The 27,651-nt window shown below is 41.3% G+C and overlaps 2 protein-coding genes across 6 annotated transcripts in view; one reads left to right on the top strand and one right to left on the bottom strand.

The window, feature by feature from the left end:
- BPHL (biphenyl hydrolase like) overlaps positions 1-27,651 on the top strand; it is a 467,045-nt gene that overhangs the window by 114,723 nt on the left and 324,671 nt on the right. The window lies entirely within an intron of this gene.
- Positions 1-27,651, bottom strand: part of DUSP22 (dual specificity phosphatase 22) — an 81,038-nt gene that overhangs the window by 48,188 nt on the left and 5,199 nt on the right. For all 5 annotated transcript variants that reach the window (XM_069103588.1, XM_069103584.1, XM_069103586.1 and 2 more), the window contains exons 2-3: positions 22,994-23,027; positions 6,404-6,486 (exon numbers count right to left, since the gene is read on the bottom strand). In XM_069103588.1, coding sequence (XP_068959689.1) covers positions 6,404-6,486; positions 22,994-23,027 — 117 coding nt within the window. The remainder of the gene's footprint in view (positions 1-6,403; positions 6,487-22,993; positions 23,028-27,651) is intronic.

Here is a 27,651-nt window from a genome sequence, read left to right as displayed (position 1 = left end):
AGGGGAAGGGGAAAGATTCCTTAATGTTTTTAAATTCTGGAAAAAAAAACAATCAAAGGAAATGGGTTCAAATTATGCCTCTGATACTACCTGTACGACCTTGAGCAAGATACCTTATCTCCTTTGTCCTGTTTTCTCATCTGTAAAACCAAGATGTTAGACTAGTTGGCTTCTGAGGGCCCTTCCATTTCTCTCCACACGATCCTATGATGCCTGCGTCTTACAAGTTTAATTCTTTGGTCATGTCATGATGTCTTTGAGAGAAACTCCGCCCCCCCCCCCACCCTTTTCTGGTATCTTCAAGAACAGACACTGTCAAAATCATCTCATTTTTATTTAAACTTAATTCTTCCTGCTACAAAATTTATAGCATCAATTTTTAAAAGAAAATGACAGTGCTGAACCCAGCATCTCACAAAATCTGGTACACACACCCAGGTTTGCATAGGGGTATGTTATCTATTGATGCCAGAAAACCCATAGTATGGACATTTATATTCTAATGGCTATCTTAGCACTGCACAGGGAATAAGGATACTTTTTTTTAAAATTATGTCAAAAGTAAATAAGTCAGCTTCCTGCAGGTGCTCTGGTAAAAGACAAAGAATGAAAAATGAAACATACTCCAAAAAATTTACATTAGAAAGACATATGGGGTTGGGGGGGTGGGGAAGTAATAACACTTTACTGGCAGGGACCCAATATTATTTCTTCTGCACCAACAAACAACAGATGATACTCAACATGTACAGCAGGGTTTTGACTCAAAAAAGCACCTACTTTGGTAAAAAGGAATGACTATTTCCCAAACCAGTGACAAGATATGGGTCCTGACCGAAACAGCACTGTGCTCACACCTGGTTCACTCTACAATAAGCCAAATACCATTTATAGCACGTTGAAAATAAGGAATATCAGCACAGGGTCTGGAATCAGTCTTGAAATTAGGATGCTACCTTTCAAGGGATCTGATAATTATCCTAATGGGTTGCTGTCATTCCATCATTTCACTATTGAAAAATAATTCCTCACTGCTTATTAAAGTATAAATTCCCAATACTGGCATTCAAGGCTCTCCACAATCTGGCAGTCAGCAGTCTTTTCAGCCCTGTCTTACACTGAGCCCCTTCACACTGTCTACACTTTAGCCATTCCCTTGTCCTGTTCAGCTCTGTCTCTGTATTTTTAATTAACACAGTTCCCCATGACCAAGATGGGCTCTACAGGACTTTATCCTGCCTGGGGTTGTTCAGCCTCTCCTCCAAAGCCATATTCATTTGCCACCTCTTCCATGAAGCCTTTTCCCTCACCCCTCAGGCAAAAGGTTCCCTCTTCTCTCTCTCATCCTACAGTCTCTGAATGACTCAAATCTGATAAATATTTATTCACTGTAGAAGTTTTGTGCTCCAAAGAATAATTCCCTAGGCAAGGGATTCAAGGGTGACCTGGAAAGTGCTTTTCTGATAAATAACAAAAAAATATTCAAATTCAAAGTCAAAAATGAAAAAAAGACCTAGGCTGCTTTTCTCTAGCCCAGGATGAATCCAGAACTAGCCCTATATGAGTTATGTTAGAGAAACACCCAAAGGTATGCCCTAACTATGGCTAAAAATTAGTAAGACAGTTCTACAGGAACAACTTTGTCTCATTCTATCTCCTTGGGGCACCTAGGTGGCAAAGTGAACAGGCTTGGAGACAAGAAGACTCATCTTCATGAGTTCAAATCCAGCCTCAAACACTTACTAGCTGGGTGATGCTGGGCAAGTCACTTAACCCTGTTTGCCCTAGTTCCTCATCTACAAAATGAGCCAGAGAAGTAAATAGCAAACCATTCTAGTATTTCTGCCAAGAAAACCCCAAATGGAGTTATAAGAGTAGGACATGGCTAAAAAACAACTAAACAACATCTTCTCCCGAACTTCCTACTTAGAAAAGGAAAATTTCCTTAATATTGGAAATAAAGCAAGAAAAATTCTGTTTCCCTGAATTCCAATCCAGATTTTCAGAGTGGCTCACCTTTAACCAGGTTGCACAAATTCACTCTTGTGTTCTATGAAGGCATCACACCCAACAAGGAATAAGCTAGAGAAATTTTTTTTTTAGTAGTCGTCATGTAGAACAAACATTCCTACTAAAATCAGACTTGGGTACCCTAAGTAACAATCAGGCCAGAAGATAAACAGCAGAATGGGAAAACCATAGAACTAGGGTTTAGGGAGACCCTAACTATGACCCTGGCCAAGTATTTTTAACTCTCCAGGTTTTTCTCAACTGTAAAATGAGTCCATGGGCTCATCGGGCCCATGAACATGTACGTATGTGTATGTGTATGTGTGTGTGTGTGTGTGATATTGATAACTATAGTTCGAGAATTCTTCATTTCCTTTGTAATCCTACATATTGTATTTTACACACTGAAAAACAATATCCTGAGAAAGGACCTACAGGCTGCACTGGATTGCCAGAGGGGCATATGATATTTTTTTTAAAAGGTTAAAAAATCCCTGGCCGAGATGATTTCCAAGTCCCTTCCAATTTTACACTATTTTTCCATATAACTTTTCCAAGTATGTGGTTTACCTCCCCCCACTCAATATACTATTGGAAAATCTTGGGTGACCCTGGAGATGGAAATGATGTACAGAACTCTTTGAGGGGGCTTCCTTATTAAGTCATAGCTTGCTTTAGCTCAGTCTGCTAAAATAAGTTCATGTTCTTCACTTTTCCCACTCTATCTCTCTACAATTCTACATCATATTATAAGATTATGGATTTAGAGACAAAAGGGACTGACTACAGGGGCCATCGAATCCAATCCTCTCCCATTTTTACCCCTAAGGAAGCTAATGGAGGAATTAGCCTGTGTAATGCTGCCTAAAGATAGACCCATCTGGAAAAGCAATATTTACAATATCCTTTCCTTTTATAATACTGGGCCTGATTCTACTCACAACATATGGTTAACCAACCCTATCTTCAAAGAGGTTAACAGATCCTTTACTAGTACATTAAAGAGGCAATAAAAGCCTGCCCAAATCTTGAACCCTAGATACGTATAGTGAAGAGATTCCAAACTACCCTAATAAGTCCAAGTTCATTTTTGCCTCAGGCTGCTGAGAAGAATAATGGTCCTGGCTAGCACTGTTATGGAAAACTGAAGATGGAAACCAGAAAGAATCAATTCTAATCTCTTTAAGGTTATAAACCCCCTAAGTGTGGGGCACTCTAGTATCTCCTGAAACAACCTAGCAATTCTGGGTACAGAGTAAGGACTCAATCAATGCATGTCAATTAATAGGAAAGTTTTTTAGGACACCAGGGATATTCAGATAACCCCTATGCCTAAGGTATCCCTAGGCCTATCCCTACTGCCCTGGCATATCACAGGATTATTATTTGATGTTCAACGTTAAAGGCAGGCTTAGGAATTGTTTCAACAAATTGAAAAATGTCATTTCAGTATACAACAGGACAAGAATATAGTGTAACTGGACAGTTCACCATCTATAGAACACATGATGACAAGTTCCCATTTTAAAACAAGCAAAATAGCAACAAAAGCAAGAAAGAATTGTGGTTGGTTGATACTCCTTAGTTCTCTCTCGAGTTGCTATAGCCTACCTTCATATCACTTAATTTATGCCTATGAAATTCCATCCAAATAGATTAGTTAACCTCCTAAGGCAGGCAGGGGCAGTCCTAGGAGCCCTCACAATCTCTTGGCTGAACCTAGCTGCCTCATCTTTGCAACCTCAGCAACAAGGCACGACAGATCATGTTAATAAGCACTCAAATATCTATTGAACAAATGGTATTTAATATTGTTAGATGAGCTGTGATCTCTTGGTTGGTCCACGTGCAACAGAATTGTGAAGATGAAGGGCTATGTTAACCAGAGGAATCTAAGGACACAATTCATTTTTTTTAAAAGAGACATTTATAAAGTGCTTGCTGTGGGTAAGATGGTTCTAGTTCTCTCTCTTTCCACCTCTGACCCATCTATCCTTCTAGCCAACTGACCAGGCTGGTTGGTAATCTATGTACTGCACTTGCATCAAGGAAGGACATCAGGTACACAAGGAAAGTCTATCTTCTCACCTTGCTCTCGGACACTATTCATCTCCATCAAGGTTCAGGAAGTGCTTTCCAAACCACACCCCATGGTCTTGAAAAAGGCAGTCCAGACAGCATGCACCTATCCAGTCTGAGCTGATCTTAACTTACCTCTGTTCCTGGATCATGGCCTTTGCACCTAAGCCAGAACATTGGTTTGGAGTATCAATGATGTGGTTCAGTGAGGACAGCAAAGAACTCTACCCCAATAGTCTTGAGGTAGAGGCAAAATGGCAAAGTAGAAGGGCCATTCAAGCCGGACTCTCTCAACTCTGGAGGGAAATTCCTCTCCAAACAGCTCGCATTCTGAGCAGCACAGCCAAGACATTTTTCCAGCCCAAGAAACTCAGGCAGTCAGGAGGCGAGGCCTATGACGCTGGAGCTGGGGTCGCCTGGAGTACAGTGAGGTGGCAGCACCAGCTGTGGGCCTTGGAGGGGTGGCAACAGCAGATGAAGCGGTTTCAGCTCTCACCAACCAGAGACAGTAGTAAGGGGAATGGTATATTGGTCAGAAAGAGATTACAAGGGAGCCCTGTGCTGGCACTGGGTACAGGGCTGGGCGCTGTTGGCAACTCCAGAGCCAAAGGAACTCTATTCTAAATCTACCATATGACTTCTTTTAAGGTTAACTTGTTGGAGCCCTGGCTTCCCTACTTCTAAAATTAAACTATCCAATGCAGTACCAGGATACAAAATCATTAGAGAACCCTTGGTAAATACTGGGTATTTTCTAAACGCTTAAAAATAATAGTGCTCATGCAAGATGTGAACTTAAGCCCAAGTCCAGTGATCTATCTCAGGTCTGCACAATCTGCAGGTTGCCACTTATAGCCCACAGGCCGGCTGCCAAAGGATTTCCTCTACACACAAAGGATGTTTTCCTCTACAGTTTTCGCAGGCCACCAGAATTCCTTAGGCATGCTGACCATAGGCTGCCACAGGCTACAGGTTGTGCAGGCCCTACGTACTGGGCAAGCTAGCTAACATTTCAAATTATTAGTCCCTGACTATACAAAGAACAGCTACATGGTACATGGGATAAAGTGCCATCCTGGAGCCAGGAGTACCTGAATTCAAATCCAGCCTCAGACACTTACTAGCTGTGTGACCCTGGGTAAGTCACTTAACTCTGTTTGCTTCAGTTTTCTCATCTGTAAAATGAGCTGGAGAGAGAAATGGCAAACCACTCCTCTATCTTTCCCAAGACAACCCCAAGTGGGGTCACAAAGTCTAACAGGACTGAACATGACCGAATATACAGAGAACTAAAGACTCATTTATTGCTCTATATTCAGATAAGCTTTCGGATATTCTTCAAGCTTACAGAAAACTCTGACAGAGGCAGTACCTAAAGAAAAGAAGAGAATTTACAGGCAAAAGCTACTTAACTCCTGCCATATCTGAATTTCAATGAAAACAGGCTAAAGTAGAATTCTCTTAGAACAAGCTGTCTAGGTCCCCCACCCTCCAGCCGCCCCACCCTAAAAAAAGAAAAACACATACACCTTTGAAAAAAAAAAAAAATGGTTTTGTGGCTATCATCTGTAAGTTAGATGGTCAATGCTAATTCACAGAAATAGATTTTACTCCCGACCAACAGCTCAAACCCAGCTCAAACCGTCCATCAGCTCAAACTTGAAAATGTTTTTGGAATTAGTGTACATCAACAGGCAGACACACCCAGATACACCTGAAGAACACCAACAGCTTCTTCCCCAGCCTCTTCTGGGGCAGAGCCCCAGGGAAAAAAAAGTTTCAACTCACCTTTAATTGCTAAAAGCCAGCCAGGGAGTCTAAGTGGGAAAGATCAGGAAGGGAAGTACCTAAGCTTTTCTGAGCACTTAGACAAAAGAGCTGGCTTTGGAAGAGTCAATGAAAATGGCTTTTTAAGTGTGCCTTACACTGAGAGGAAATGATGAAAGTCTAGTTTTCTCTCCCTTGTCACTGAGTCAATGGGAACAGGGCTGCCACACCAGGGAAATACCATGAACCTGACTTCATTTTGGTACCAAAAACATCAATATGCATAAATAAGAATGAACAATAGGCAGAATTAACACTGCTAATGATTTCACAGCCAGAAGACAGAAATCTGTGACACCTGGTTGTGTAACAGATTAACTCTGATTGACACATTTAATGTAACAGAAATGTTAAGTTTTTACCATCCCATTGTTACTGATAATGGCTGAAGCTGAGGTTTTTAAGCATGCTCTCTATGTAGACACATCCACATAGGCAGGGACAGACGTATACTGACATACGCAGGACAAGGCTGTGCTAGTCTTACCTCAAGCATAGGCCTGGCGCTATCGTGAATAGAGAGAATGTGTGTAACTTTATTCTTGCTCAGCTGCTCAGCATCTCTGGCATCTGCAACCAAAAAGAAAAGGAAAAAAGAAGACAAAAGCACATTTATAATTTCTGACAACTTGTTTTAACGCTTAAAACAAGATTAAAGAAATACTCGGAATGAGCTTGGATCTCCTGAAACTTCATAAATTGAAATACTCGGAATGTATCTAGTTCTAAAAAAGAAAAGCAACTTTAAAAACAATGTATGGTTTTACATTTTTTTAACAAGCTTTCACAGATGAAACTGATTAAATGTTTGACTGTCTTTAGGAAAAGAGGCAAAGTCCTCAGATGGCATTTGTAAATTAGAGGCTGTGCTGAAAAATGACCAAATGACAATTCGGATGTTGCAAAAGCTAAAACCAGGTAATTATCTTTTAATGAGAAGAACCTTAGTTAAAACTAACAACAAAACAGAACCATGTGGAAGGGACAGGAACCTCTCAAGCAAATAGTTCTCTGGGCATGAGTGAACAAGTCCACAGAAAGATGTGGTTTCTTCTATGCTCTATACCGCTGTAGTCACATGAGAGCTGTGGGAGGAATAGAAACTCTCCAGTCTGAGAATCCCAAAAGAATCGCTATGAAATCACTTGTTGGCTATTAAATAATTTGCATCCAGGACCAGCAAGGTGCCAGGACCTTTGAATCATTCCCTTTGAATTTCAGCAGCTAACAGAAGAGAAATAAGAGAACTTTGTTTTCATGGAAATCAAGGCTGTTCAGGTGCAGGAGGAACTGGAACATTCTGTTGAGAAACGTGCACCCCACAATAAAAGGAGGCATTGCCACCATGCTCCTTTCCAACCCTGGATGGGAGTCATCACTTAAAGATAAGAAAAATGATTATTAATAACCAATGATCAGATTCAGGGCTCCTTTTTTCTAAAGTCCTGATTTTAAAAGTTCAGTCTCTCAAAGGACACTGATAATAATGAGACTGGCCTTTCTTGTTCTTTCAAAACCCCACCCTGGTAGAGGTCCTCTGTGTTCTACTTAATCTTGGGTGAGGATAAAGTCTTTTAATAGATTGCCTAAGGCTAAAGGTGGTCTAGGTATAGACAATCTGTCCAAAGAAGACATAGTGTCACTCTCAGCCCTTCATTTTGATACAGTCCACCTCCCATTGGGTTATCCAAGGAGAGTTGACTGCCACCCCTCAGGAACACCTACTCTTTGAAGGGCATATAAACAATGAGTCCATCACCATGACTGTCTTGTTCCAAGAGAGATGGCCAAATGACAATCTTTTTGTTAAAAGGTGCTGGCCTTATTAATAAAATGACTAAATTACCCAGAAACTATGTCTCTTGAATCTTTTTAATCATCACAAAAAACAAATCAATGTCACGGATTTTGATACAAGATGGAAAAATCAAAAATTATTTTTAAAGGGTTAAAATTCAAATGTTGATTTACTTTATAACTGTCTCAACAGGCCACATCTCTTTTGAAATCTTGATGCTACCAGCTTCTAGTACTGCCATCATGCTGACCTCTTGCTCCTTGACCATTAGTAACTGCAAGCTGGCATATCAGAGTCAGGACAAGTGGGCACCCATCCAATACAAAAATTACATGGATCCAATTAGGGTATAATCATTCCCATTTTGAAGGTGAAGAAACTGAGGCGCTAATAAGTACAATGCATCATTACCCGCAAGCACACAGCTAGTAAGAGTCTGAGATGGGGTTTAAAAGGTAGGACTTCTCACTCCAAATCCAGAGCCGCTCAAAGATCTGTTTGTTCACGTGTTAACTCTTTCCACAGCATTTTCTTCACAAGTGCTATACAGACCCTTCTCTGCCGGCATCCTTAGCTGCACTGATACTGACGAGCTAATGACTGAAACACCAGGACTCCTTCATTTCCCAAGGCAACAGCACCAGACATTCAGCCTGAAGAGAAGGCTCAAGGGGGCTATGAAAGCTGTCTGCAAGTACTCAAAAAGCTGTCATATTAAAGAGGGATTAGACTTGTTTTGCTTGGCCCCAGAAAACCTGACTAGAGCATTGCAGAGGAACTAGGAAGTTGCAAGGAGAAAATTTAGGCTATATAGTAAGAAAAACTTCTTAACAAACGAAGTTAGCTAGAATGGGAATGAGCCCCCTGGATCAGGGTCAGGAGGATGTTTCAATGGGGATCTTCAGACAGAGGCCAGACGTCCATTTGTTGGGCGTATTACATAGTAGCTTGACCTAGCTGGCTGCTGACATTCCTTTCAACTTTGAAGTTCTCTGATTCTGTGATTAGTAAATTACTTTTCCCCATGACAGTAAACCTCACATACTTCCAACTCCCGTTTGCTCAGTTAAGGCAACAAATCTTGGCTCTAGGAGTACTTTTATTCAAAAGCTGGGAGATTAAACACTTTTTACAGGTCTTGAAACACCCAGAGACTACAAATCATCAGTATATGCAGAAATTATACATGAAGTTTCAAGCAGGTTCCCCCCTCAGCACAAAAACAGCAGTGGGGATCACCGGGACAAATTTCTGAAGAAATGCACAAGTTGACTGGCATCTTTGAAATCAAAGCATTCCTCTCTGCTACCAACTTTCTTTTCCTTTTTAAAATTTTAAAATTTATTTTATTTTTAAGTCATGGAATAAAGCAAATATTCCATAATATCAAGTTTCAATACCACTTCTAAGTTAGAAAACTGAATTTACCAACATAGTCATAATTTCAACATGTAACATCATGATAGCCTGCCCACACAACCTCTTTTAGCATACCATCTTTTTCTGACATGAGAGAGAACAAAATGTCCCTTCTACAAAATGGAATTCAACAAATATTTATTAAGCCCCCACTAAGTTCTAGGCAGCTAGGAAGGGCAGTGGATAGAGCACTGGGCCTGGAGTCAGGTTCAAATCTGGCCTCAGAAACTTAACTAGCTGTGTGACCCTGGGCAAATCACTTAACCCCGTTTATTTCAGTTTCCTCATCATTATGTTTAGTGATTCTTTGGCTTTGGGCAAGTCATTCAACCTCTTTGGGCTTCATCTGTAAAATCAAAACGTCAGAGGAGAAGGCCTCTGAGGGCACTTCTAGCCTTAAATCTATGATCCTATAAGGGCTTCCTCAAACAATCAGATGACATTCAATTTGGTGCACATCAAGGTCTGAAAAAATGCTACGTTAGGGCTAAGGAAGGAGGTGACTCTTCTCATTCCTATTCCGTGCCTTGCTGCTTGTCTTCGAACAAATTCACAATGTATAAACAGAACTGGCTATAGGATTATTATTTAATCTACTTTAATTACACTGTATCAGACTAGAATACCGTCATCTTCCAGAGTCTCCCAACCATGCTTTAAGGAAAATCACAATCTCTATGCACTTTTATCAGAGTTCATGACTCTGGACCATAAACCTGGATTTTGTTAGTCTCCTTTAGGAACAAATCTGTCCCATATGTCAGTAGCTCCTTTCATCTGCTCCCTTGGGGCTGGACAAAGCCACTCCTATGCTACTCTTGGGCTACTGGAGCAGCATTAAGCTATTTCTTTCTTTTTTTGCCTTTTGGAGGGCAATTGGGGTTAAGTAAGGTTACAAGGAACCGAACTCGGCTCCTCCTGACTCCGGGGCCAGCGCTTTACTCACTGTGCCACCTAGCCGCCCTGCATTAAGCTATTTCAATGACAAACAATTAGTTCCCTTAAAATAAGAGAACTGCAAAGCTCCTCAGATCTGCTCTCTGGGCAATACAGACAAGCCCAGCAAACAGCTCATACAGCAGAACTCTGCTTCTTCAATGAGCTCCCAGGAGTTACAGAGTTCTCATCCAATCAAAATAGCCCCTAGATCAGCAGCAGGGCTTGCCTATTCCGTGTCAGTTCTCAAACTTTATATGGCAATAAATGCAATCAAGCCAAACCAATTTCTCACACAGCAAGATTCTGCTTTCTCCAACAATCTCTCAGCAACTATACAGTTCCGCTCCAAACAAAACAGCTCCTAGGGCAACTTGAGAGACTGCTAGGCTTAAGTCTGAAGCAGCTACTCTTCTCTTCTGATACATTCCTCCTCCACTGCAGTTTCTAGTTAGCTTTCTCTTCAGGAAGCAGCAACCTTGTCTTCTCAGCCTCCCAATCTCTAGCATCTCATTTTCTCTTGCAACTAAAACACAAACTGTAAGTATAAAGATGTGCTTATAGTTTTCACAGTCCCTGAATAGTTCTTTTGATTTATAGTTTCTGAAATAGATACTTCAAAATCCTGAAAACAGTCCTATGTAAATGAGGTGATAGACAACAATACCTTGCAGCTGTTCCTGCCTTAAGTAAATACTTGTAACTTTAAGGAGCATGCTTTCACTCAAGTCCTCTCAGCATCTCTTCAAGCACCCAGATATGAGGGGCTGTGTTTCATATTGCTTTGAGTTGTATCCCTCAGATAAACGTCTTTTTTTTTTTTTTGCACCTTTCAGGAAAGAAAAGTGTTAGTATATTACAGAAGGAAAGTAAAAATTAACTAGTTTTGTCTTCTCTGTCATCAGTTATCACTGTCTTATCCATTTTTAGCATGAATCCTATTCTTTCGATTTTTTCTTCCCCAAAACAATGAGCTTTTTTTTAAAAATACTTTCTGGGTTGTTTTTTATTTTGGAGGGGAAAGACAAGGCAATCAGGATTAAGTGACTTGCCCAAAGTCACACAGCTAATAAGTGTCCTTTCCTTTACATATCCTGTCTCTTTTAAGCTGGTACAATATCAATCAGTAAACATTTATTAAGAACCTAGCGTGTGCCAAGGCATTACCTATAAATATGATCAGGAAGGCTAGCTTTTAAAAGATGACACTCATGGTCTCAGTGCATCAAAGCACTACTTATAGGTCATAGAGAAAGTGAACTAGAAATCCTAACTTGAGTCAGTAAATATGAGTTCATACATGTCACCAAGATCAGGTAGGATAAACAATATGTCTGGAGTGCAACAATGGAAAAATACACCTCATTCTAAAGGAACAGATTGGTTAGGGAAAGAATGAGGGTAACACTGAATAACAAAAGAATTATTTGATAAATTAAATATAAAAATTAGAATTTGGCAATCGATTGGATGTGGAGGGACAGAGGAAGGGAAGAGTCAAAGATACCTCTGAAATTATCTGTAAAAGAGGAAGAAGAACAGATAACCTACATGAAAATCTAAAACTTGAACTGAAAAGTACCGTGGAAAGCATTTGGGTAAAGATAAAAAGGAGGGGAAATAGAATAGTACTTGGTAAAAGGATTCAACTCAACAAAAAATTTATAAAATATCTTCTACATTCAAGGTACCAACCTTGGCACTAGAGATACTACAGACTAGGGCAAACAGCTGATGTACTCCTAAAGCAAATTGAAAGGCTGGAACAGAAGCAGATATGGGGGAAGGGAAGGAAAGAAGAAGAAGTGGCTACAAATGCCAGGCAATTTGTTAAGCAATTTACAAATGGTATTTTGTTTTACACCTTTCAGATGTACTTATTAAATACCACTGTGTATATAGTCATTTGTGGTTTTTTTTCCTCTTTTAGACCTTAAACTCTATGAGAACAGGGTCTTATTACCATCACCACCATTGCACTGCCCCTTGACTAGGACTGCACACATACAACAGGCACCTAATAAATATTTGTTGAACTGAACTTAGAGTCAACAGGATTTGGCAACTGGTTCAATGGTGGGGTTTAGAGGAAGGGAAGAATAAAAAAACTGAGGTAATCTGTATAAGAGAAAGAAGTGAGGATAGGTAACAGGATGAATACAAAAGAATGGCAAGGACCTGTAAGGATAGGGTCAAGAATCCTAAAGCCTAACATGAGCAAAGAATTATGATAAATGCTAAAAATCACAAAAGTCTTTAATTTAATTAAACCCGTGCTGGAACCAAGAGAAAATCAGAGAAGGGAAAAAAGAACTCTTTAGAGTGGCTGAGGAAATAATAAACAATGTGAAGGCAGAAAAACTCAGTTCCTTTGTGTCTTCTATCTTCACTACCAAGAAGAATGATCTTCAGACTGCCTAAGATAGAGGGAAAAATAGGTAATGGAACAGAGGAGATGTTAAGAAAATGCCCAGCTGCCCTCAATTAGTTCAGTATCACCCAGCCCAAGTGAATTACATTTGTGACCATAAAAAGAAATTATAGATGTGACTGTTGAAACATTAAGGGTTATCCATTAATATGGCTATCATGGAACTGGAAGCAGTAAATCTTATCCAAGAAAGTTAGTAAGGTTCATGTAAAATGTTGGTAAAATTCTGGGATAGAGCCTGAAAAGGATGATCTGTAAGCACCTAGAAAACAAAGAGGTGATTACTTTGAGCTTTTATGGGTTCACTAAGAAAAAGTCATGTCAAATTGTTTGATAAGGTTAGTAGGCTAATTGTTCCGGGAGATGAATGAATGAAAAAGCATTTATTAAGCAATTACTACATGACAAGGCAAGGATGAGCACTGGAGCTACAAATAGAAAAAGCAAGACAGTCTTTGCTCTCAAGACATTCACATCTAGTAAGGGGAGAGACAACACATATAGGAGGTTTCAGTTACAAGTCAGATGGAAACTCCCAGTGGTCCTTAGGGTGCAACTGCAAAGCAGATGGTAATGCATCTTCTTTAATGTCATCTCCATTAATAAAAACCGTATCTATTCCTGATGCTGCATCATTGGACAGTGCCAAGGACTTTGGTCACAACAGCTTTCTTTTCTGAGCGTTCAGTAACTGTGACTGCTGAGGATGTTGGGACCACAACACCTGCAGACAAAATTGCCAGGTCATATTTCCACAAGAGCTGCTTCCCTGAATGGTGCCTTTGGGGGTAGAGCTGGAAACCAAGCAGATGGTCTGAGGGCTGCTACTTATCTCGAGGCTCATTTGCTTACCATTTTTTGTTTGTTTGCTATTATTTTGCTTATCTATAATTTATTATTTGCTTATCATTTTGCTAGTCAGTGGCAGTAAGATGACAGCTGGTATTGATAATGGCAAGGATCCTGGGCCCCTTCTTCACAAGAGTGATTTCCCTCAATAGCTGCAAGGACACTGATATTTCCTGGGCTCAGCATCCTGGCATGTTTCCACCAGGGTCTGAGGGGAGGTAATGACTGAGGTGGCTTGATCTACCTGGTACCTCCTGTCTCTCCCTCAGGAGGCCTTGATGCTTCAACTAGGTTGGCTTGCCTGCCCCACTGGTGGCAGTTGTTAGGCAATTGGTATTGGTGGCTGTAAGGATAGTGGACAGTTTCTTCTCAAGGTTTACTCCTCTCTACAATAGCTGTAGTAACGGGTTAAGCTGGAACACAGCAAGAGGTCTAGAGAACACTGCTATCACTTAGACTTTTAGACTCAGGGTTCTGGGCTGTCCCCATCTCTACCTGAGGGGAAAGAGTAATAGCCTGACCCACTTGGTCCATTCCACCTCCTGTCTCTCCCTCAGGGTGGGCTGCCTTGCCTATTACAGTTTTGCCCCTCCAGGAGCATTTAAGATAATCATATCTTTTGATTATATGCTTAAGAAAAGCATATCAGAAAATCAAAAAATGATACTCCTTATAGAGAAGACAGAGAAATGAGAACTCCACTCCTGACTCTCCCAGCTTCACCACTATTCTCCCCATTAGCCGCCTCACCCTAGAAAGTGCCTCTAGCCCTGTGACCCCCCCTCCTCCCACTGATGAGCTCCTTTCCTTTTGAGATAGCGTCCAGGTCAGCCGCACTCACTCCCTCACTCTGCTCCTGACCGAACTTCTCCACCAAACCCCTGCACAGTTGTCTTTTCCCCCCAAATCCTGTCTTCAGCTCCCTTTTACTTGTCCTCCTCCATTAAAATGTAAGCTCCTTGAGGGAAGGGACTGCCTTTCCTTTTATTTGTATCTATATTCCCATCATTTCACATAGTGCCTGGTACAAAGAAAGCATTTTAATAAATGTTCTTATCGATACATATCTATCTATCTAATTATCTTTTAGTGAACTGCAAGCTTAATATGAGTTATCAGTATGCTGTGGCTGCTAAAAAAGCATTTTAAAATGCTATTTTAAAAGGTAATATTATTTTAGACTTCATTAAGGGAAGAACAAGTGCCCAGAGCCAAGGAGATAACCGTCCCATACCCTATCCTGGTGGGACCACGTCCGAGATACAGAATCTAGTGATAACTATTACATTTTGTAAAGGACACAGACACACTGGACCACATCTGGGAAAGAATGGCAAGTCTGGTGAGAGCACTGAAACCATGTCATCCTAAGGACCAGGTAAATGAACTGGCATGTCTGGCTTGGAAAACCCGTGGCTGGAGGGGGTTCCGTGGGCAGGAGGGATGACACAATGGCCATCTTTAAATTCTGAAGAGCTACCACATAAAAGAGGAATTACACCTGTTCTGCTTGGCCCTGGAGGAGCAAAACTGTGACCTAGTTACAGGTAAGCACATTTCAGACGGACATAAGAATGTCAAATAAAGTTCAAACATTTCTTAATTAACCATTAATAATTAACCATTAGAGACCTAGCCTAAAGAGGAATGAACTTCTTCGAGAAGCAGAGGATTAATCACTGAAAGTTCTCCTCAGTGGGAGCCTCTAAGCAGAGAGTAAATCACCATTTATTGGGGGTGACCCGGACAGGATTCATGCCTTAGATGGGCATAAGGCTTGATTTCTATAAAGCCCTTCCAATCCCAAGATTCTATCATTTTTAGTGGGCTCCCAATTGGGCAATACTGAGCTACCTTCAGAAGGCAGTCGGCTTTCTGTACAGTGGCCTGGAAGCTAATCAATACTCTGTATTTTGTGGAGAGGAAAGTTCAAGATGGGGGGTGGGAGGGTGGAGGGAAGATGAGGTGAGAGAGCAAGAAGTACCAACCAACTATCCAAATAGTCTGCATAATGAACCTTTAGGGATTTACCTTTAGGGGCTCCACTGTGAAGGAAATCTAACCTAGGACCACCATCCAGACATGATTTTAATGATAATAAAAGGGAGTGAGAAAAAAAAAGAATAAGCATTCATTTGGCACCTAATATGTGCTAGGCACTGTGCTAAGCCCTTTTCAGTTATTATCTCATTTGATCTAAGAATCAAATCACAACAGCCCTATAAAATGGAGATAGACAGTCATTTTACAATGGAGGAAACTGAGGCAAAGGTCAAGCCAACAAACATTTATTAAGCCCTTACTACGTGCCAGGCACTAAGCTCTGGGAACACAAATATAAGGAAAAAGAGAGTTCCTGTCCTCGAAGAGCTTATATCCTCATGGGGAAGTCAACACATAAAAGGGAGTTTCTGAAAGGCCGGTGGGAGGAGGGGGTCAGGGAAGGAGAAAACACAAGTCAGTGATGGAAACAGTACAGTCTGATAGGACATGAAAAGATGGCTGGCCTTGGTGCCCTCTTTAAATGCTGATTCTGGAAGGAATTCTCCACCTTCCAATGGGAGAGCGGGGGTCCTGGGGGAAGAGGGTACTTTTGAAGCAGGAGTTTGTGAGCTCAAGGGCTAAAGTGATCTTCCAAGATAAAGAGCTTTCTGGGGCATGACAGAGAAGTTGAGAGATGCAGCCTGTTGAGACTTGCCCAGGGTCACAGGGCTAATAAGTATATGAGGTTAGATTTGAACTTGGGTCTTCCTGACTCCAGACCCAGAGCTCTGGGTCACCTATGCCACCAAAGAGGCAGCACAGCATCAAGGCTACTGATTCCGGCACAATGGCTGATAGTCAAAACCAGGAAGATCGGAGGTCAAGTCACACCTTGATACCCACCTGCATTGGTAAAGGGACATTCCTCAACCAAGAGCTCCCTGTAGCAATGAAATCACAGGTCTGTCCCCTATCCACAATCTTCTCCTATGGATAAGACAGCTAAAGGGTAAGGGAAGGAAGGGTCCTATCAAGGACTTCTCAGAAATATCCCTGGCACCCATCAAAATAAAAGTGACGCTCTTTGGAGTCTAGACCATCATTTCTTAAACTGTGGGTCGAGACCCCATTTGGCAACAATAAAAGCTTTCTGAATGTGGAACAAACAAAAATTAATGCAAAATCAAACACATAATGAATCTGAGGTGTTTCTGGCAGTGCTTGCCCATGTTGTATCCCGCAACTTCACTGAAGTCTTGGTTCTCAACACAAAGCACGCACACTTTGCACTGTGCACATCCTAGGCACCAAACTTGGCCCAAACTGGAAAAGAAGCAGTTTAAGAAGCCCTGGTCTAAACCACTTCCAATTGTATTTAGCTTGTCAGGTCAGAAAAGAATAAGCCCTTTGATGAACACTATATAATTACAAAGCATAGACTAATTTATATTTGTTATCAGTAATGCAGTCAGGTCAAGTCAGTAATTTGGAAGGTTTTAAGAATTCTGCCTTCTGTAATATTTAAAATGTTTAGTTTATATTTGGATATATTGCCTATGTCTACATAACAGTAACCCTTTAGCTTGTTAACAATGTTTATGTCAGGTAAAGTTTAGATTAAGACAGAAACAGGCCTCGTGACCTTAGGCAAGTCACTTAACCCCAATTGCCCTCCAAAAAGCAAAAAAATAATAAATAATAAAAAAGACAGAAATAGTATGGGGCATTTGTAACCTAAATTTTTTTAAGTTGCAGGTAAACTCTAGGTTCCTAATTTGGTGTTCCCCTTTTAGCTCTGCTATTGATCAGATTAGAACCTCAAGGTTGCAGTTGGTTTTTATCACAAGACTAGTATTGAAATCTTATATTGAGTTCTGTTTTTGTAAAATATCTTAGCAGATATGTCTAAGGAGTCCCTACAAGTAACTTGGAACCAGAAAGTTCATTGAGTGATGCTCCTGAGGACATGATATTTTCCAGATAGTGCCAAGCAAAGAAGCGCCATGGACCAGATGACTACCTGGGATGTCTGAGACCAAAAAGAATGTGCTGATTGAATGGACATTGGGAAGAGTTATCAAATTTCAAGGCGACTTAATGTTTGTTACTATTGATGTCCATTAGTGTACCCCTTTGACTTTTATTTTCTAAGTCTGTATACTAAGTTCTCTTGATTATCATGACGTTGTTTGATTTCCCCCTTTAGATTAGTCCCTGATTTTGGACATTCTTACTATGGCTTCTCCTGTGTTTGGTTAATGATTTCGATCTCACTTTGTAATTGGGGCTATCCTTGGTAATATCCAGGGTAGTATCTTACCAACTGGGCACTCTGGGGTCATCATCATACCCAGGGGTCACATCTCATCAATGTGTGGGGAGAGAAAGGGGAAGGAATGTTAAGGGGTCCCCTGAACTTGTCTTTTTGAGTTGCCATATTTTCCAGAAACACTGGACCTAGAGTATGAAGAAGGCTCTGAATGTGTCAAGGACGAAGCACCCCACCCCCACTCACATAATTTGCCATTTGCACCCTAAACTGGACTGTGTGTGTCCTTGGGACTCAAGACAGGTGCCAGGGGTGACTAGGTGGTGCAGTGAATAGAGCACCAGCCCTGGAGTCAGGAGGACCTGAGTTCAAATCCGGCCTCAGACACTTAACACAAAAACTAGCCGTGTGACCTTGGGCAAGTCACTTAACCCCAACTGCCCTCCCCCCCAAAAAAAACAACAACAACAAAAAAGACAAGTGCCAGTCAATCTGCACTACACCGAAAACCTGCTTATGCAGCTGAGACCCTGGTACATAAGCAGACCACCCTATCTTCATAGTCAAGCAGTTCCCAAGAGAAAAGAATGAGGCTTTTGCCATTTTAATTATACATGATTTCTCTACTCCCACTTAGATGGAGATTTCTGTTTCACCTCCTCTGTCGCAATTACATAAATGTGCAAGCTTCTGTTTGGACTGTGAATTCTTTGTGCCTGTTTAAGGTTCCACATGCATGTCCATTTCTCTTATAATAAATCTAGTTACAATGCAATGTCTTGTAGACTTGTGATACTGTTTTTGGTTAAGTTTTCAGCAATGTGGTCAGGTCAAGTCTGGCTATCTTTTTAAAAGACCATCCCCAGTGAAAGTGGTCTCATACAGTGGTCTCATATTATGCGCCATAAAAACTTAAATGCTGGTTTTCTGCATTGCCCAATGACAAAAAGGGCCAGAGCTCTAAGCCAAAAGGGACAAGGAAGAATAGGGAAGTGTATAAAGTAACCCAAAATGCTGGGCCCCAAGGGCTCTCCCAGATCCTCCTCTAGAAAAACTTCAGAGTGGCAGTAAAGGCAGAGAAAAGGAATGTGAAAATTAGGTAAACCTGATGAAGAAAGGTGCTAGGGACCACGCTAATGTACCCAGAACCAATCACCTATTATATGTAAAGTGCTGGTCCCTGTACTCAGAGAGCTAATGTTGGTGGGGAGAGACACAGACAGACACACACACACACACATCCCAACACCAAGTTAAACAATGATGAGTGTGATACAATAATACAACAACACAACAAGCCAAGAAAAGTCTCAAGGCAGTACATGATTAATTTAAAATGTCAAGTGAGTGACAAGAGGATAAATGCTATCAGTTCTTGTGAAAAAAGAGATCTCTGCTAAGGAAACGAAGCACCCTTCTATGCAGAGAGGTGGGGGCTTACAGATGTGGAATTCTGTATACACTGTTGGTTGGTTTTGTTTTTCTTTCTTACAAAAGAGCAAGGAGGCACCCACTGAAGACTGTTCTGAGCCTGGAGTCGGGAAGGTCTGAGTTTGAATCCTGCCTCAGACACCTACTGGCTGTGCAATCCTGAGCAAGTCACAGAATCTTCTGTACAATGGGGCTGACAATAGCACCTGCCTACCTCACAAGGCTGTTGTGAAGGTTCAAAGAAATAACTCACATAAAGTGCTTTGCAAACCTGTCAAAGTGCTCTTATCATTACTGTTATTACAAAGGTTCAGTTGAGAGGGATTCAGGGAAATATCGACGGCGTGAAAAAGATAACGATGGGCTGCTAGGTGGCGCAGTGAACACTGGCCCTGGAGTCAGGAGGACCTGAGTTCAAATTTGGCCTCAGACACTTAACACAAAAACTAGCTGGGTGACCTTGGGCAAGTCACTTAATCCCAATTGCCCTGCCTTCCCCCTCCAAAAAAAAAGAAAAAGACAATGATAAATTGAATAATTATTATTATTTTTCAAATATTCAGTTGAAAGGGACTAAAAAAGAAATAACTATGGTGTGAAAAACACTAAGATAAACTTAATATTCTTATTATTAAAGGCTCAATTTGAAAGGGATGAAAGGAAAATAACTATGATGTGGAAAGAAAAGGCAATGATATACTTAGTAATTATTGTTATTATTACATAAAATTTCAATTAGAAAGGATTAAAGGAGAATGACTATGACATGGAAACAAAGAGCAATGATGAATGTGAAAATAATAACGACTGACATTTACGTGGCACTTTAACATTATCTCATCCGCATCTGTTATATCCTTTGATCCTCACAGCAACCCTAGGAGGTAGGTGCTGTTATTATCCCCATTGTACTGATGAGGAAACCGAGGCTGAGAGAAGTCTTGACTGCCCAGGGTCACCTACCTACTAAGTGTCTGAGGCAGAATTCCAACACAGGTCTGACTCCAAGCCAACACTCAATCACAGCTACTCACTGCACAAAGGTGGGCTGGGACAGCTTCACGGAGTTGGTAGGATTTGAGCTGAGCCTTACAATGTTTATTGGGAGACTTTCAAAGACAGAAAAGAGAAATGAGCAGGAAAGAGCAGAGCAAAGACCCAGGGATAACTAAAGGTAGGGCACTCTGACAAGGGAAGTAGTCAGACAGAAAAGGCAGGTGGGGGTCAGACAGTCACACCCTAGACTGAAAAGCTTAGACATAAGTGTCCTTCCACAATCTGATTCCAATTTACTTTTTCTGTTATCTTTCACATGACTACACTTTAGCTCAAAAGGACTGTTCCCCAAACTCCCAAATCCATCTCCACCTGTGTGCACCTCCACCAAGGTCACCCCAATGTCCTTCACCTCCCCCTCTCAGGATCCTTGTGGTCCTCCAAAGCTGAGCAAAAAGGCCACCTCCTCTGGGAAGACTACCCTGGCCAGTGCCTCTTCTCCCCATAATCCTCCCAAAATTGTTAGTGCTTTCTCCTTTCCCAAATTACCTATCATATTATACTTACTGGTGTACATGTCTGTGTGCACTGAAGTAGGCATAAACCACCTACCCCAAAGGGTAGCTGTGCAAACCTTTAAAGCATTATGTAAATGGAAGTTCTCATGATGTTGTACACCTGTCCTCAAAGGGATCTAAAGCTCTTTGAGGGCAGATATTCTCTGATGCAGTACCTGGAGTACCAGCTGCGTGACCTTGGGCAAGTCACTTAATGCTGTTTACCATAGTTTCCTCATCTATACAATGAGCTGGAGAAGGAAAAGGCAAACCACTCCAGCATCTTTGCCAAGAAAACCCCAAATGGAGTCATGAAGAATCAGACATGATTGAAAAACAACTGAACAACAGCCCCTAACTAGGCCCAGTGCCCAAGGCACAGAATAGGTGCTTCCAACATGTTCCCTGAATAGGCATGTTTCTGAGCAGAGCAATGAGATGCTAAAAGCAGGGATTCGGGATGATTCATCTGGTGGTGGTGATCAGGACAGGGGAGAGAAAAAAGAGACTGATGTCAAGGCTGCAACAGAAGTGTGGACCTGGGGTAGAAAGGGTCTGGATAAAAAAAGTGCTGAGGAAAATAAAATTCCCAACATACAGAATTCGTTAAGTGAGGCCACAACGGTATCTACACAGGCATGCCCCCACTGCTGTCGCTGCTTTTTCAGAATTTCACAGCTTACTAAGTTAGCAATTCAAAAATAATTATAATCGGTACTATTTTTGACAATATGCTCTAATAGCAATTAGCATATGTCAGCTCCCTGAGCTGAACTCCCCAGGAAGCCAATTAGTTGGTACTAGGAGTCTACAGGGGTGAAGAGGAGAAAGTAAATATTATGTAGGAAAAAACTAATGATGTTTTTTTAAAGAAAAACCATTCCAAGAACCTAAAAGCACACAAATTAAAACAGTAGCTAAAAATGCCTATCAATAGCTACTGTGCCACCCCTCGCTGGGTTATATTTGGCTCCTTCAGGAGGGAAGAGGGTGTGCTAGCAGGCGTGTGTGAAAAAAGGCCATTTTACTGAAGTCTGGTACCTGTGGCAACACGTCCTTATTGGGTTTCTTAATCTAGTCCAACCCTGTTACTCACATCATCTCTGGTTCTAAAGAACTTCATGAATACAAGGCCAGGGCACCCTTCCATGGAGATGGACTGGTCTGCCAATTCATGACAAGGCTACATCTACCAGACGGGGAAGACAACAGCCCCTAGCCCACAGGGTTCTTGTGAAGATATCATGAAATAACTCACATAAAGTGCTTTGCCAACCTTAAAGCCTTATAGAAATGCTAGCTATTATTATTAGTATTACAAAAGTTCAACTGAGAGAGATTAAGGGGAAATAACTATGGTATGAAAAAAAGGCAATGATAAACTTAATAATAGTAATTGTTATTATTATTACAGAAGTGGGGCAGCAGCTAGGTGTCAAAGTGGATAGAATGCTGGGCCTAGAGTCAGGAAGACCCACCTTCCCAAGTTCAAATCCTACCTCAGACACTATTTAGCTGTGTGACCCTGGGTAAGTCACTTAACCCTGTTTCCTTCAGTTTCTTCATCTGTAAAATGAGCTATAGAAGGAAACGGCAAACCACTCCAGTTTCTCTGCCAGAAAAACCCCAAACGGGGCTACAAAGAGTCAGGACACGATTAAAACTTCATTGAACAAAAACAATAAATTATAAAAGTTCAATCAAAATGGAGTAAAGGGAAATTCCCCAAAGGGAAATAACTATGGTGAGAAAAAAAGGCAAGGATACCTGTACCAGATGAGTCCTTGTACCTGATTTAGGGAATTGTCAAGAATTCAGGCTATTCTATAATCTTGTAACAAAAACTAAAGAGACTGACAACAACCCACCTGCCCATTTCCAATCACAGAGTAGCTGAGATGTGTTTATGTATCCAGTGCTTATCTAGGTATATGCCATTTCCCTCATTAGACTATAAATTACTCTTTATCTCATTTTGTATCCTCAGGGACTAGCACAATTCCTGGAATACCACAGGCATGTAATAAATGCATGCAGATTGATTAACTGACATTAATCAATATAGATGGTTGACAATGAGTATGCAGGTGAGGCAAAGTAAAACAAAACCTCTACAGAGTTAGAATAAAAATCAAGTTTTCTTCAGTGGTGAATCTAGGAATTGGCAGCAGTTAGGGTGGGGAGGGATTCTTAAGCAGGGTTCTGTGAACTTTTTCTTTTTAAAAAAATAATCTGATAATTGTATTTCAATATTAATTGGTTTCCTTTGTAATCCTATGTATCTCATTTTATGCATTTTAAAACATTTCTTCCTTCCTTTGGTGAAAACTGCCTCCAAGTCCCAGATAAAGGAACCTTATTTAAATGTTTAAACATTTAAAATGTTCTTTTAAATCAGGGACACTCACCTTTAAAGTTGCCAATGTAGAGGCCAGGCAGGATCTAGGGGAGAGAGAAGCACACAAAATGTCAATGTTGGGACAAAGGCTGACAAACTTTCGTTTACACAGAGGAAAGGACAGGGCAGGGGGAGCAGCCTGCTGGGTGTGTTCAATCTACTGGGGCTCTGCTACCTTCAGCTTCAGCTTCCAGTCGTCACTTGGGGCAGGCCTTGCAGTCCACTGTTCCTTTAGTCACAAAGAGTTTTAAAGAATCTAGAATCTGACCCTCAGACCCATTGGAAACTAACTTCGAGGGCTTTATGGAAGATCAATTGTCACAGTCAAACCCATGAGAGCTAAGGTCAGGGAAAGGGCCCCACTACTTCCCAATTTTTTTCCCTCTAGGTGATCCATTGACCCACTTTCCGAAAAAAGACTTTGAACTTGGGAGGTGGTCCTGCTACCACCTCTTGTCTTCTCTGTGTTCCCATTTGCAAAATGAGTTAATTCAGATAGCCACTCTGAGGTCCCATCCAGCTTTAAAGCTGTATCCCAATAGCAATGAAGAACCCTGGGCATATAGAAGAATGCATCCGTATTGGACATGGTACTGGACTGGGGAGTCAGAAGATTCTCCTCTAAGTAAGAAGGCTTCTTCTCTAAGTGAACAGTATAGAACCATGACAAGGCAACATCTCTCTGGCATTCGTTTTCTCCTTTTGAAAGAGAAAGAGGTCCTTTGTCATGGACCTCTCTTTGAGTCTGGTGAAGTCTATGTACCCCATATATTTACTGCCAACATTCATAAAAGTATAAGTTAGAAGAGAGTGAAAATAAAGACTTAAGTTTTTTCTCCCATCCAAATTCACAGATCCCCTGATATTTTAAAAAATTAAGAAATTCTTTACCTGAACACTGCTAGGGGTCCCTTCAAGCTCTGACATCCTATGATTCTAAGCACAGGAATTAGATTAGTATAGATACGGTACCCTCTCTCTGGCCCTTCTCATCAAGGTGTTGGGAAGTAGATACTAACAAGAGTCCCTCAAAATTATCCTACTAACCAAACTCTCTTGGCTTTTCTTCTCTGCCCATCTTGCCACCTTAAATTCCCCCAATCCTTTTTCTTCTCCCTCACTCAATTTTCTTAAATCTGTAAATGCAGATGAGCCCTGAGCAGATAACATGAGTGTAACGTCACATAAAAAGCCAAAGGCTTTCCTTCACCCTTGCAAAAATCAAGACTCTAAAAGCATCGGTCATGAGTTACACACACACACACACAACACACACACACACACACACACACACACACACACACACTTCACATCTACAAAGCTTTCTGCTTTTCCAGCATACCTCACCAGCATTTTCAAATCCAAATATGTCCAACAGTTTGGGGTGTCTAAAAATATTCCAGCTCCAATGTATGGCATGATGCTTTTTTTTAAGTGCATACCGAACATGCCAGCATTAATGACATTTCCCTCCTGACATCCCAGCAACACCCTCCTGTCAGCAGAAGGACAGCACATACTTTCACAGATATTACTAATTCCAAGGGAAAACCTCCATTTATTTTACTCCAGTTCAACCAACTGAAACTTCAACCTATGTTTTGGCTTCTGGCAGCACTTCCTGAGGGGATAAAGATGGTCCCTGCCTCAGTATACCACGCAGAGGACCACTCCTGGGGCAACAAAACCTCCTCCTCAAGTTTTATCAAACACAAGTTTATCCAACATAAACTTTCATAAGTTTCACATTATTCCCTGTCACACAACCTGGGTTCACATCCTGACTGATATTCACTATGCTGGTCAAGTCAAAACCCCCCTGGGCCTCAGTTTCCCCATCTCTAAAGAGACAGGTTGGATTAGATAGTGTCTGGGGTCCTTTACAGCTGCATCTTATGATCCTACAGTAGTTATTGGGGGCAGTGTGGAGTACTGGGCTTGGAATCAGAAAAAGTCAAGTTCAAATCCTGTCTCAGACACTCAGTATGACTCTGGTAAGTCACCTTCACCTCTCTACATCAGTTTTTCTCCTCTGAAAAAAGAAGGTCCTGTTTTCAGCCATCTTCTATAGCTATAGCCCTCAGTCCTACAATTTCTCCCCTCACCTCTGCAGATAACTCTCCTGTCTATATGTCCAGCTCCTAACTCAACTCCTATCTCTTACCAGATTTACAAACTCCCAGAAGACTGGAACTGAGCTGCCCACTAGGAATGAAGGTGTGCACATAGTAGCCAATGAATATATATTTGTTGAATGAATGAACCACCACAACAAGAGGAAAATGCAAGGTACAAAAGATGATTGACAGATAAGAAGAGCTGGAGGGTCTGTCCGCCAAGAGTTGACTGGACTTTCTCTCTTGCTTCACTACAAGGGCATCCACAAGGAAGTCACTAACCAAAGCCAAGTCAGAACAGAGGAGCAGGGATCCTGGAAACTGAAGTGGCAAGTCAGATTTGAAAAGATAACTGAGAAAGAGTAAAAGGAAAACTGGGCACCTCATATGCAGTGTGAGACTTTCATTTCTTAGTATAAGCTGTTAGAAGATGAAGCTATATTGCTAAGACATTCGTAAGGCCAATAAGAGGAAATTATCCTATTGTTCAGACTGGGAAATCAAGGCAGACTTTCAAGAGCTGGAGATGGAATTATGATAGCCAAATGATAGCCAGTGCAATACTCAGGTCATGGCTGCCTTATTTCTATATACAACAAAATATCCAATTGTGTGGTATGATGGAAAGATCATTAGCTCTGGAAACAACACCTGGGCTCAAATCCTACCTCTCAGCAACTTGCTACCTATGTGACAACCTTGGGCAAGTAATTTATCCTTCCCAAGCCTCAGTTTCCTCATCTAAAGAATGAAAGGGGGGTGGCCAGGTAGCACAGCGAGTAAGAGCACCGGCTCCAGTGTTGAGAAAACCTGGAGATCAAATCCCGGGCTCAGACACTTAGCAACCACCCAGAAACACCTGGCCATGTAACCTTGAGCAAGTTACTTAACCCCAATTGCTTCAAAAAAAAAAAAAAGAATGAAAGGACTTGATCAGATGGCCTCATGCTTCACAGAAAAAATCCCCTTCCCTGGATGATCTAAAACTTATGATGCCAGCATCAATCAAACTAAAAGATAAGAAGGCGGTCAGCTGTAGATACCTTTTAAAACTTCTATTCTCAGGGAAAGTGAGAAAACCACCTCACCACTACTTAGCTGAGTTGAGAGGTGTTGTGACAGAGCGATGGCCTTGGAGCCAAGACCTGGATTCCAATTCCAACATGGAAAACGCTGTGTCAACCTAGGCAGGTCGATCAGCCTCTCTGGGCCTCCATTTCCTATCTGTAAAATGATGGGGTTTGGAGTCACTGACTTCTAAGTTCCCTTCTAGCTAAACCTATGACCCTATAAGGATAAATGTCTGCAAAAAAGAAAATAAAAATCTCATTATGTGACAATCTCAGATGCTACTTAAACAAGTAAACACAAGCAGCCTTACCAAAAGAAAAGGGAAGAAAATCTTCTCACCCAAAGATAGCTTGTACTGAATGGTTGTAGTGGGGATGAAGCCCTCGAAGTGAGAAAAGGATGGGCGCCCAAAATGAGTATGTGTACCTTGAGAACTGTTCTGTGACTGTTACAGGAATAAACAGCAAGGCCTTGGAGGAGCTGAGACAAAACCTTAGGCCAAGCTATCTCATAAACAAAGGGAGAAGCCTGGACATAACACCAGGCAGAAAGGGACAGAGAGTCCTGGTCCATGTTAAAAAAAACCCTCAGTGGATAAACAACGAAGGTACTTGCCTTCCAAGGGAATGGCAGCGCATATTGATATTTTGAGATCTTCCTAATGATTCTTAGCAACAGATGTCTGAATACTGAGCAATGCCTCCCATTCTCAGAGGCTGTATACTACTTTATTAGAGTGTATGGCAGTGAACAGACCTATTTATTCTCACAGGGATGGACAAAGCAGACCAAGAGCTTCAAATGGAATAAATACATCTGGCTTATTATTTTTAAAATCCCCACCTTTTTATTCCTACTTGATGATATTTGTGTTCCCCTTACCCCAATTCTATCTAAAGCACACACATCCACCCCCAATTCTCAATTCAACTTTGAGGTTCTGGGATACCAGGTCTAATAAACCTATCCAAACAGGTACAAGTTTCAAAATATCTCAATAAACAAGACTGGGAACCAGAAAAACCGGATTTCCTTTCTCAAAGTCAACAGGGGCTGCATGACTTCCCTGGATCTCTAAGTCACCATATATAAAAGCAGGAAGAAGATTTAGCTGTCTCCCCAAAGGATTACATTTTATAGAGGGTGACTTGATGTCACTGGGCCACAGATCCAACAGGTTTGCAATAAAGAGGGAAGGATCTCAAAGCTGACACATGCAAAATTTTAACGTTATGCTTTTTTTTTCCATATCAAAAAAAAAAGCTTTTAAAGGTAAGGGGGGAGGGGAAAGGAACTAAAAATCAAAGTTCACACGTAGAGATTGGGGAAGTAAAGGGGAACCTCACCACTGAACTAGTCTAATGCACTAATTTGACAGGAGAAGGAACTAAGGCACTGAGAGTTAAGTAACATGAATAAAGTCACAGCAGGGGGGTGGGAAGGAGAAGAAACTATTCTACAGCACCAGTTACGTTCCAGG

This window comes from Petaurus breviceps, unplaced genomic scaffold (assembly GCF_028583685.1).
Source record: "Petaurus breviceps papuanus isolate PSGF00001 unplaced genomic scaffold, PetGlider_PUasm1.0 582, whole genome shotgun sequence".
Classification (NCBI taxonomy): Eukaryota; Metazoa; Chordata; class Mammalia; order Diprotodontia; family Petauridae; genus Petaurus; species Petaurus breviceps.
The sequence above is the reverse complement of the archived record's forward strand: the minus strand, read 5'-3'. Positions and strand labels throughout refer to the sequence as shown.